The sequence below is a fragment of the Scylla paramamosain genome, unplaced genomic scaffold, assembly GCF_035594125.1.
Source record: "Scylla paramamosain isolate STU-SP2022 unplaced genomic scaffold, ASM3559412v1 Contig1, whole genome shotgun sequence".
NCBI classification, from domain to species: Eukaryota; Metazoa; Arthropoda; class Malacostraca; order Decapoda; family Portunidae; genus Scylla; species Scylla paramamosain.
In genome coordinates this window covers 5,305,001-5,317,500 of record NW_026973666.1, presented here as the reverse complement: position 1 = coordinate 5,317,500, position 12,500 = coordinate 5,305,001, and the positions used below count along the sequence as shown (strand labels likewise).

At 39.8% G+C, this 12,500-nt stretch overlaps 1 protein-coding gene and 1 long non-coding RNA gene across 6 annotated transcripts in view; one reads left to right on the top strand and one right to left on the bottom strand.

Annotated features, from left to right (window-relative positions):
- The window catches only part of LOC135095805 (uncharacterized), a 27,734-nt gene extending 18,343 nt beyond the window's left edge, over positions 1-9,391 (top strand). The window contains exons 2-3 of the long non-coding RNA XR_010264499.1: positions 7,165-7,245; positions 9,265-9,391. This is a non-coding gene — a long non-coding RNA (uncharacterized LOC135095805). The remainder of the gene's footprint in view (positions 1-7,164; positions 7,246-9,264) is intronic.
- LOC135095799 (TBC1 domain family member 22B-like) lies at positions 654-12,040 on the bottom strand. 5 transcript variants are annotated; one of them, XR_010264494.1, is made up of 12 exons: positions 10,519-10,678; positions 9,775-9,825; positions 9,316-9,437; positions 8,929-9,168; positions 7,826-7,903; positions 6,815-6,954; positions 6,489-6,617; positions 5,564-5,750; positions 4,756-4,938; positions 4,334-4,557; positions 1,113-3,673; positions 654-999 (listed from the first exon to the last, which is right to left on the bottom strand). XR_010264494.1 is itself a non-coding variant. In XM_063996910.1 (11 exons), the coding sequence occupies exons 2-11, from the start codon at positions 9,822-9,824 to the stop codon at positions 3,536-3,538; spliced, it is 1,491 nt and encodes a 496-aa protein (XP_063852980.1). In that variant the 5' UTR covers position 9,825; positions 11,977-12,040; the 3' UTR covers positions 654-3,535. The 5 variants fall into 5 exon arrangements, 4 of the variants coding, with proteins under 4 accessions (XP_063852980.1, XP_063852977.1, XP_063852981.1 ...); XM_063996910.1 differs by lacking the exon at positions 10,519-10,678 and adding an exon at positions 11,977-12,040 and having other exon boundaries at positions 654-3,673; XM_063996907.1 differs by having other exon boundaries at positions 654-3,673.
- Positions 12,041-12,500: the final 460 nt, after the last annotated feature.

Sequence of the window (12,500 nt, the reverse complement as noted above, 5' to 3'; positions counted from 1 at the left end):
TGCAAAAGCCTTTATTGTAGTCCTATTTGCTCATCAGAACACGACCATTGCTAAATCGCCTTAATTATTTACCTATTTTTTTTTCCTATTACTATTATTACTATTGTTATTATTATTATTATTTTTATTATTATTATTATTATTATCATTATTTGTTTATTAATTTTTGTTGTGTTTAGATCTTCTGTTTATCATCACAATTATTATTATTCTCTTTCATTTATTTACCTATTCTTCTTCTTCTTATTATTATATATATTTTCCTACTCATTATTTACTTAATTTCAAGATCAAGGGCAAACTTTCACTTTTCAAACATTGAATCTTCATTTTCTGTTGCTTTTTCAAGTTTATTATTGTTATTTTTGTTGTTGTTGTTGTTGTTGTTGTTGTTTGTGGTGGTGGTGGTGGTGGTGGTATGTGGGCCACCCCATATGGGATAACTGGTCTGGTATGTTGTTATATTGATAAATTATTACTGTTGTTGTTGTTGTTGTTGTTGTTTTAACCTTATATGGGCTGTCCTGTGTGGTATTCATGGATTTAGACTATTATTATTATTATTATTATTATTATTGTTGTTGTTCCTCTCCCAGCAGCCAGCAAGGACAAAACAAAAAAAATGTATGCAAACTCAATAAAATACAACAAAGGTAATTTCAAACTTGTATTTCTGAAAACCTCAGAATGCAGCACATTGTCGTGAACAGAAGTGAACCCAAGAAACACACAGTAAAACAACACAAGTGCTACATTACTGTCTTAAAAAGGAAAAAAAAAGGAAAAAATAAAAAATAAAATAAAAAATAATAATAATAATAACATGTCTATCATAATATTTAAAAAAACATCTCTATTATCTATTCACTGGTGTAACATAAGACAACAAGTGTAGTTATAGTGTTTGCTGCAGCAGACTCCCACCTAACTCAATGCTCAAGGTATACACTGGTACTGTACAAATCTTCTCTTTTCAATTCAGTATGCAAGAATTCTCACCTCTAAAAGTAATGAATGAGTTTACAACAGAGGAAGGGCATTAAAGAGAACAGATATTTGCACTATTACTGTACAAATCTTCTCTTTTCAATTCAGTAAGCAAGAATTCTCACCTCTAAAAGTAATGAATGAAATATTTATGAGACTACAACAGAGGAAGGGCATTAAAGAGAACAGATATTTGCACTGTTACTGTACAAATCTTCTTTTCAATTCAATATGCAAGAATTCTCACCTCTAAAAGTAATGAATGAAATATTTATGAGACTACAACAAAGAGAGGCATTATTAGTATACAAAATCTTCTCTTTTCAATTCAGTATGCAACACAGAAATAATGTGTAGAATATTTATAAGCATTTATAAGAAAGATATGGATTGAAGAGAGTAGATTTTGCAGTTTAAATGTTGAATAATGTTTAAAGGTTGCTAAAGAACAGGAATGTATGTCCCAGTGTGCTTTATAATCAAATGAAGGTGTGTCAGGTAGTGTTGAAAGGGTTAACTTATCAAATACAGAAGAATTAGGGAGAATCTCAAAAAAATTAAGTTTACTAGCTAAATTTTCATGACTGGGCTTAATTGAGGAAACCTTGAAAACTGTTCACATTTTTATGAATGGGCTTAACTGGCACTGAAAAAGAAAAAAAAAAGAAAGAAAAAAACTATTAATTCTTTCACTACTAATTCTGGGTATATTTTGAGATGCTTTTAAATTCTCAACTCTCTCTCTCTCTCTCTCTCTCTCTCTCTCTCTCTCTCTCTCTCTCTCTCTCTCTCTCTCTCTCTCTCTCTCTCTCTCTCTCTCTCCTTCATCTCTCAATTAATCTTTCTCCAGCATTGAGTTAAGTGGGACTCCTCTGCACATGTAAAAAAAATATTGGTGGCAGGACCTGGTTTTTCACAGTTGGCATGTGGCATTATATTAACACACCTGCTTCTCTCCCTCTCCCTGGCAGACTGAACAATATTTCTCTGCCAAATAACACTGCACCTTTTTACTTTACTTGTATTTAAGAGAGAAAGGTTTAGTTAGGTGGCTGACGAGGCTAAGTGTGTGTGTGTGTGTGTGTGTGTGTGTGTGTGTGTGTGTGTGTGTGTGTGTGTGTGTGTATGTGTGTGTGTGGTGCCTTGTCTGGGCTGCCCCATGTGAGACAGCCAGCCTGGTAGAGAGATAGATAGACAGGATTATACAGATTATATTAGTGTGTGTGAGTGAGATTGCTGGCCTGGTACAGAGATAGATAGACAGATTTGATTATTGTACGTATGAATGTGTCGGGTTTTCAGCCTGGTGTATAGAGATAAATTGACAGATAGATGGTTTAACTTGGCAGAGAAAGATGCATTCAGTCAACCAGTGTCAAGAGATACAGTTTCCCTAAGTATATCATTATCAGCTTGCTCCGAGACACACCCTTGAGAACGCCTGGCCTCGGAATTGCCTTCTCTTTGTACAAATAATACACGATTCGTTAGTTAATAAAATGCTGGGGTGGTTCTTTATAAAAGTTTTATATCTATATCAATGAACAGGAAGGAAGAAGAGGAGGAGGAAGAGGTTTGGTACGTCAGGAAGGGTTTTGTTTGTCTCAAGGTACAGAAGGAAGGAAGGAAGGAAGGAAGGAAGGAAGGAAGGAAGGAAGGAAGGGAAGGGAAGGGAAGGGAAGGGAAGAGAAGGGAAGGAGTACAATACAGCAGACAGCAATGGAGACTTCCTCTGAATCATTAAACATATCTTATATACTCACACACACAAACACGCACACACACACACACAAACACACACAAACACACAGAAAAAAGACAGATAGATAGATTCTGCAGCACCAATTGACAGTAAGGAGTGGAAAACACAAAATCCTTTATACCTACACACACACACGCACATACACACGCACACGCACACAGTCACAGTTGCGGGTGAGGCTAGCAGTGCTGTGTGGAGCTGTGAATCGTGTCTGTACTGGGTAACACGGCACAATCTGGCTCCACCTCACACTTTTTTTCACAATTCTTCCCTCACCTCATCATCTCTCACCAAACACTAATACCACTCACTCCAGCACCCTTGTACCTGGCATTTCCTGGTGTTTTGTGGTGTTTATTGATGTTTTTTTCAGTATTCTGGGTGTTTTAGTGTGTTTTATTGTGTTTTTTTTAATATTTCTCATTTTTTTGATATGGTATGATGCTTTTAATTAAATTTTCTAAGGTATTTTTTTTTATTAACATTTTCTTGTTAATTTCTCTGGTGTTTTCTTGTTTCTATTTTTTGCTTATATTTTCTGGTGCATTCTGGGTATTATTCTCAGTAACACCTGGCATTTAAAATTATATTCTCTCATTTCTCGCTAATATCTGGTACGTTCTGGGCATTTTCCTGGTAAAACCCGTGAATTTCCTGCGTTTTAAATATTTTCTTGCGTTCTCCATTAATTTCCAGTAGGTTTTGGCTATTTTGGTGACATTTGGCGCATTCTGTTTGTTTCTATGATTTCCTGGTGTTGCCCCACTGTTGTGCTGGGTTGTGGCATCACTTCCGAGGCGCCTGGAGGTGGTTTGGCGCATCAGCAAATGTGTACTTCAACCTAAACGCCTCGGCCACCAGCAGACTGATCTCCGTGTCTGACCAAGAGGATGTCGGCAGGTTCTGGAGCAGCAGCATTAAGCCCTGTGGGAGTGACCTTATGTTAGCTTAGCTTAGATTAGTTAGGTTTAGTTAGGTGAACTCCACTGGACTCTAGTGGAAGGGAATAGTTTCAACGTGGGGCAGGGGAGGTTAGGTTAGGTTAGGTTAGGAGGAAAGATTTATGTATAGCCTTCAGATATGTAGTAGCAGTATTAGTCGCTGTTGGTCTTGCTAACTGCATGCCTCCCCTCCTTCCACGGCCTCGCTGCACAAGACTTTCTTCTTTCTCTCACCCCTATTCTGTCCACCTCTCTAACACAAGAGTTAACCAGTATTCTCAATCATTCATCCCTTTCTCTGGTAAACTCTGGAACTCCCTGCCTGCTTCTGTATTTCCACCTTCCTATGACTTGAATTCCTTCAAGAGGGAGGTTTCAAGACACTCATTCATCAATTTTTGACCACTGCTTTGACCCTTTTATAGGACTGCCATTTCAGTGGGCATATTTTTTTATTGGATTTTTGTTGCCCTTGCCCAGTGTCACTCCTACATGAAAAAAAAAAAAAAAAACACTCACTTGAAAGTCTCTCTCTGGTTCATGAGGTGCTGGCAAAAATAGCTGAGGAACATAACACACACACACACACACACACACACACACACACACACACACACACACACACACACACACACACACACACCTGGAAATCCCTCTGGTTCATGAGGTGCTGGGAGAAGTAGGTGAGGAACGCAGCACACACATAGAGCACGAAGTGGGAGAAGCCGTCAGGTTCAGCGTGCAGTGTGTCCCAGAGCCTGACGGTGCAGCCTAGGGGCATCTCCCTCATTAGCAAGTTGTTGAACCATCGGAAGGAAAACTGAAGGTAGTCTATCTCATGTCTGGCCAAGTGCTGGTGGAGATTGACTGGGGAAAGATGGATTGAGTTAGGATTAAGTTGCACACACACATACGCAACACACACACACACACAAACACACACACACACACACCCAGATTACTATAGAGACAAAGAGAGGCTGGATACTTAAGAGAACACAAGAATAACTGAGAAACACACACACACACACACACACACACACACACACACACACACACACACACCATCTATCCTCTTCATAAGTTCGCCGAGCTGCTGCACTTTGCTTTGAATGCCTGGCTGTGCGAAAGTGTAGTTGTCTTGTATTCCATCCAGCAGCTTTGACATGCACCAGAAGCTGTCCGCCTCCACCACTGCCCGCTGTTCCGCCTCAATCTTCTCCACCTCGTATGTGTCCAGGCTCTCCTCTGATTGGTGAACGGGTGCATGGATAGGTTAGGTTAGGCAATAATGTAATCTTTTTGAATGCCTAGTGTCTTCTTTGCTAATAGATAGACTGATAGATAGATAGATTGATAGATTGATGGATGGATAGGTTTGGTAATACTATAATCTTCTCTTCCAACAAAATAAACTGATGGATAGATAAACTGATAGATATTTTGTACCATATTTTGAAAAACTTCTGTGCTGTACTTCCTCTATTTTCAAAAAGGTTCTAGATGAAGTTATACATGTTTTTAAGTGTGTTTTTCATGATTCTAGTGACAGATTAACAAGACTTCTACATTATTAACAGGAGAAGCACTCTTGAGAACCTGGCTAATCATCTCTGCGACCTTGAAAAACAGTCTTGATAAATGAGCAAAGCATTTTTAAGTGTTTTTAAAATTGTGGTAACAGATTAACAAGACTTCTACATTATTAACAGGAGAAACACTCTTGAGAACACAGCTAATTATCCCTCTGTGGCTCTGGAAAAGTCTAGAAGGGAGAAAAGGAACAAGAGAGCAGAGCATTACAGAATAGGCCCTTACAAGACAAGAACTTAATCTTAAATCACAAAGTAGGCAAAGACACTGAAAACCTCACCTTTAGGAACCACCTCATGAAGGAAGACGATGAAGAAAGGTGTGACAAGGTCGTTGATCCCCTGCACGTAACCTGAGGCAGGGTGACGGATGGCCCAGATGTACAGAATGCGCTCAAACATTTCTTGCACGATTGTTTGTTGGAACAGCGGAATCAGGGGGGACATGCGTGGGATGTCAATGTGGATCTGTGGAGAGATGTGGGTTTGGTGAGGTTAGGTTAAGTTTGGTTAGGTTTGGTTTGATTAGGATAGGTTGTTTGGTTAGGTTAGGATAAGTTTGGTTAGGTTAGGTTAAGTTAGGTTAAGTTTGGTTAGGTTAGGTTAAGTTTTGTTTGGTTAGGTTGGGTTAGGTTAAGTTTGGTTAGGTTAGGTTAAGTTAGGTTAAGTTCGGTTAGGTTAGGTTAAGTTTGGTTTGGTTAGGTTGGGTTAGGTTAAGTTTGGTTTGGTTAAGTTTGGTTAGGTTAAGTTAGTTTTGGTTAGGTTAGGTTAGGTTAGGTTAAATTTGGTTTGGTTGGGTTAAGTTAAGTTTGGTTTGGTTAAGTTTGGTTAGGTTAAGTTAGGTTTGGTTAGGTTAGGTTAGGTTAAGTTTGGTTTGGTTTGATTTGATAAGGTTATGTTATGTTATGTTAGGTGAGATCAGTAGAGAGAATACTTGCTTTTGTAGTCTCTATATTACAAGGATAGAGATCTTAGTCAGTATATAAAAGAATGACTGAAAAGATACACCAGGTGACAAATATTCCTATGACAGGAGAATGAAGCTTTTAAACTGATATACACACACATAGAAAAATAAAGAAAAAGAGAGAGAAAAAAATATTGAAAGAAAAAAAAACAGGAAAGGAAGATTCTCAACACACACACACACACACACACACACACACACACACACACACACACACACACACACACACACACACACACCTGTCTAAACGTATCTTGGTGGATATCCTCGTGCCTCGTGCCATAGTACTGGTCCACAAAACTCCAGTACTCCTCTCGTTTCCTTCGCAGTGTGTCCTCTCGCCTCTCTGAATTTGCTGGGAGGTAGCCCTGAGAGAGAGAGAGAGAGAGAGAGAGAGAGAGAGAGAGAGAGAGAGAGAGAGAGAGAGAGAGAGAGAAATTAATGTGGGTTTTTTTTTTATTTTATATTACTAAAAATTAAGACAAACAAAAACATTCATAACTTCACTAATACTACCTAACACATATACATACATACACACATACATACATACATACATACATACATTTAGTAACCTCCAAGCCACAGCACGGACTTGTGAGGGAATGCCAGACCAAGACAGTTTCCGCAGCTCTGGCAGGGAAGTGTTGGCTGCGTTGATCACCTCCAGGAACTTCTCTGTCCTTACCATGTCGCGCTCACTGTCTGTGGGGAGAGAGACAGAAAGAGAGTGAGATAGAGAGAGAGGGTTAGATAGAGAAGGAGAGAAAGCATTATGACATTACAATAATTAAAAAAAAGCATAGATGGACAAATCACTACTACTACTACTACTACTACTACTACTACTACTACTATTTCTACTACTACTAGCATCAGTAATACTAAGAAAACACCATTTCTTTTGTATTGCAGAGGTGAACCAGGCCAACACAAGACAGATGGGATGCAAGAACACTGTTGACACATCAATACTTCAAACAAGGCAATAAAGCGGTATGTATCATTATGCTTTAGTGTATTAGAGCATTGTATAAGCCACAGCACATACATATATTGCCACGTACACCCTCTGTACATCATACAAGGCAACACACAGCTATGTATTATCATGCTTCACTGTATAAGGGGGAGAACAAGGCTTTACTACTACTATTACAAGCAAGATAGAGAGGTGGTGGACAGACTAAGCATAACAGGCCAATGGGAGAGGGAGGACTACTACTACTACTACTACTACTACTACTATTACCAGCAAGAGAGAGAGAGAGGTGGTGGACAGACTAAACATAACAGGCCAATGGGAGAGGGAGGACAATTACTACTACTACTATTACTATTACCAGCAAGAGAGAGAGAGAGGTGGTGGACAGACTAAACATAACAGGCCAATGGGAGAGGGAGGACAATTACTACTACTACTATTACTATTACCAGCAAGAGAGAGAGAGAGGTGGTGGACAGACTAAACATAACAGGCCAATGGGAGAGGGAGGACTACTACTACTACTACTACTACTTCTTCCTCTTCTTCTATTACTGTTGCTACTACTACTAGTACTGCTGCTGGTGTTACCGGAAGTGATGACAGGGGTCCTGGGGGTCACGGCAGCGGAGGGGTCAAGTCTGGAGAGTGGCAGACTGCCCTCCACACCTACAATAACAATAACAACAACAACAACAACAATAATATTAACGAAAGCCTGAAATTTTGATGCATTTTTGTTTCAGTTTATTTATTTATTTCGGTCAACAACAAAAGCTCTTCTTTTTAATTTTGTCTTTTTTTTTCTTTCTTTCTTTCTTTTACTTTTTTTTTTTTTTTAGCATGATTTTATTTTTTGTTTCTTTTTACCTTCTGTGTGCAAACCCAAGTAAACAAACTGAATACATATCATGGCTTGTGACTGCAGCAACAACAACAACAACCACCACCACCATCACCACCACCACCCACCTAATACAAGAGTTAACCAGTATTCTCAATATTTCACCACTAGTCTATCCATCTCACTAATACAACAGTTACCCAGTATTCTCAATATTTCACCACTAGTCTATCCATCTCACTAATACAACAGTTACCCAGTATTCTCAATATTTCACCACTAGTCTATCCATCTCACTAATACAACAGTTACCCAGTATTCTCAATCTTTCACCACTATTCTGTCCACCTCACTAATACAAGAGTTAACCAGTATTCTCAATATTTCACCACTATTCTGTCCACCTCACTAATACAACAGTTAACCAGTATTCTCAATCTTTCACCACCATTCTGTCCACCTCCCTAATACAAGAGTTAATCAGTATTTCAAGACACCTAACTCAACTCAAGGATGACCTTTGACCTTTCTACAGGGACCTTAAAAGAATAGTACTGATAGTTAGAGAAGTGATATAATAGCCCACAATAATATTAAGAGTTAGTACAAGCTTTTAATAGTACACAATAGTACAAAATATAATACAAAAAATTATTATGAGTTAGTACACACCTTAGGATAGTAATCAGTGTGTCATTTTAACTGATAATATATGTTAATACATTCTGTTTCACACAATCTCTGTTAACTTAATACCTGGAAGTCCTGTACACACACACACACACACACACACACACACACACACACACACACACACACACACACACACACACACACACTCAACACATACCAGGGGAGGAGCAGTGCAAGCTGTAAGCCGGCATCTCGTCCACAACCTCCTGCTGGAGTGGCGGGGAGTGGGAGGTGTGCGGAGGCTGGTGATGGTGGTGGTGGTGGTGGTGATGATGGTGGGGGGGGTGCAGCTCTGGCAGGCTCTGGGAGGGTAAGTTTGCCAGCAGCTGACCCGACCGGTGGCTGTTGATGACACTGAGGGCGGCCGACTGCACCATCCGAGTTGAGATTTTAACATCTGTGTGTGCGCGTGTCGAGATTACTGTGCTATATCTACCAATAGCTCTCTCTCTCCCCAGTAACTGTACAAACCAATATCTTCTACTCATAACAGTCTACCAGCACCCCTTAGCACCTGCACATGACACCACTGCAACACCATTACCTGATATGACGCAGAATTCATCATCGCCACAGTCCCATGCATCATTTACGGACTCCTGGTAGTCTTGGAAGCTGTCGGTAGCCTCGGGTTTACGTGGCCCTCCCTCCTTCCTTGGGCTGGACCTGTTGTGGGTGAATATTGCTTAGTTTGTGAGGTTAATTCAAAGGAAACCAGTATTAGAAGAGAGATATCACAATAACATTAAGATTAAGAGAGAGAGGAAGGAGAAGAACAAGAATTTAAGAAAGAAGAGAGAGGAGGAAAGTAAAAATTAAGGGAAGTAGAAGAGGAGAGAAAAATCTGAAGAAAAAGAAGCAAAGAAAAAAAAAAGGAAGAAGAAAAGGAATCAAGAAAAAGAAGAGGAAGAACAATAACCACCATCACCACCCATCTAACACACTAATACACACTTATGCCTACTGACACCTCCCCCATCACCCTGACACACCCAATACTTGCCTGGGGGAATGGGTGATGGGTGGATGCATTGCCCCATACACTGCTCGCATTCTGGAAAATAAATAAATAAATAAATAAATAAATAAATAAATAAAACTTTCTATCTATCTCTGTATCAGGCTAAGACAACACACACTTATACCGTTTTTCTCTTATTTTCTCTGTATTTCCCTCCCATTCTTCACCAGAGACTCAATAATTTTACAGTTTCCCTTAAAAATTTTCAAATAAAAAACAATATTGATACTGACACAGAAAAACACAAACATACTCACACCAGCATAGAATACGTATAAGTTTCCTTGTTTCCCTGCGTCTTAGCCATTATTTTCCTATTTTTTTTCCCTCTAAACGCCACAAAAGTAATAATAGTTCACACACATACATACACACACCAGTACGTCGATTTTCCCGTTATATCCCCAATTTCCTTCATTTTCCTGCCCTTATCTCCTAATATTCCTTATGTTTTCCCCCAGTTTCCCTAAGAGAGACCCTAAACTGTTCTTGCAATAAGCCCGAGAGATGACATCAGCTGACACACGAGTGGAGAGGAAACTAAGCATACTTCAGGTCCTTTTCCCCTTATTTTCCCTGATTTTCCGCTCCTCACCATTAGTTTCCACGTCATTTCCCTCAAAATACGATAAATAATGATGGTAATCTGGCACACATAACGGGACATAGGAGGAAGAGGTGCGCTGGTGTTCAGGGCCTTGTTTTCCCTTGTTTCCCTGTGCTTACCCGCCAGGGACTTTGTTATTCTTCCTCCAAAAGTTCCTGCCATTCTGCGGGTCCACTGATTGCATCTTCCGCAGCTTGGGAAGGGGAAAAAAAACACAGCCAGCGACTCAGTGAAAAGATTTGCTGTCACTCTACCATGTTTGCCAACATGCACTGATGCCAACTCCGCGAGAGACCTTTGTCTGCTCTCCTTGCCTCTCATTCCTCTCACAAATAATTGTTGTTCTTCATTATATTTCGTATGAAGTTGATGTTATTTTTTGTATATAAATCTATGTCATTTATGTTTGTGTAAGTTTTCGTTTGTTATAAATAATTTGTTACCGTACGGATTCTTATTGTCTGGCTACACTGTCTACAAGATTTGGGGAAGAAATTAAATACAAAAAAAATAAACCATGAAATTACACGGAAATGTGATAATAATATCTATTTATTTTTCAGTTTGTGTATTTCATAATTTCGTTCAATAATGATGTATCTTACAGGAGCTAGTTTTTCGTCTGACAGCGCTGTGAAAATTTACGAGAGAGAGAGAGAGAGAGAGAGAGAGAGAGAGAGAGAGAGAGAGAGAGAACAATGAAATGACACGTAAACATAATATGATGTGTGTGATATCTCTAAGTATTTCATAGCAGCATGTAAGGATTAGAAGAAAAATAATAAGACTGAAAATAGTGAATGCCTTTTCAAATGTTTGTCATATACAAAAATGAATAAAAATGAAAGAAAACAACAAGCAGGCATATTAAATAAACTACATAGTATTTATAAAACTAGAAACCAATGAAAATAGCTAGAAAATAAATAAATACTAGCAAAGATGTCAAATTCAATATCGACAAAATAGACGCTGAGAAGTTTGAGAGACGGAGCTGCAACGGTTTTTCCGGGAGCAATTTTTTATTTTACAGTGAAACTAAAGGTGAGTCATGGATTTTTAGTATGACCATAGTATTGTGAGTGTGTGGAGTAGCGGTGGTGGTGGTGGCGTGGCTAGTAATTATAGTAGAGAGGCTGGGAGAGCGGTAAATGAAATTGTGGTAGTCGTATGTTGTGGGCGAGGTAGTAATGGTGGTGAATATTTGTGGTGGAGATTGTGGCGGACATACAGACACACGCTAAGCTCTCAGGACTGTTTTCCAAGACCACAGATGCCTTAATGGCTTCTCAAGAGTGTTTCTCCTGTTAGTAATGGAATTGTGTTGATGTGGAACTAGAATCGTAAAAATACGCTTCAAAATACGTGACCTTCCACTTGTCCGCCCAGCCAGCCAGCCAGCCAGCCAGCCATCTAGCCCTCCACCTATCCACTTATCCATCCAGGTTAGGTTAGTCAACATTGCAATAATAATGTTGAGAATGTCAGGCGGACGTGAACACAGGTTAAGGGGGTCACTTCTTTCCCAAATAGAGGTAAGCCCTGTTGATGTGAGGTTAACGCGTCGGGTCACCCACCTGTCGGCCTGGGTGACGTGTGAAGGGCGTGGTGGTGTTGGTGGTGGTGTCTTGGCCCTGTGGTGTCCCTAGCCTTAATGTCATTGTGATTGGTGATCTAGATGAGCTCCATTACTTTTTCATCTTCCTGAGGTCACTTGCTGGTACCTCTGTGTCACCATGCTTAGGTCAGTTTTTTTCTTTTTTATGTAGGAAGGACACTGGCCAAGGGCAACAAAAATCCAATAAAAAAATGTGCCCACTGAAATGGCAGTCCCATAAAAGGGTCAAAGCAGTGGTCAAAAATTGATGAATAAGTGAAGTGTCTTGAAACCTCCCTCTTGAAGGAATTCAAGTCATAGGAAGGTGGAAATACAGAAGCAGGCAGGGAGTTCCAGAGTTTACCCTGCCTCTCCTGTTCTTGTGTTACTGGGCTGCTGGACAGGTGGCACAGCCTCATGTGTGCCCTGTCTGCCCAGCGCCCTGGCTATCCTTGTGGACGGGCTGGGCACACACTGAGACACAGCAAGGGTGTAAACTGCACC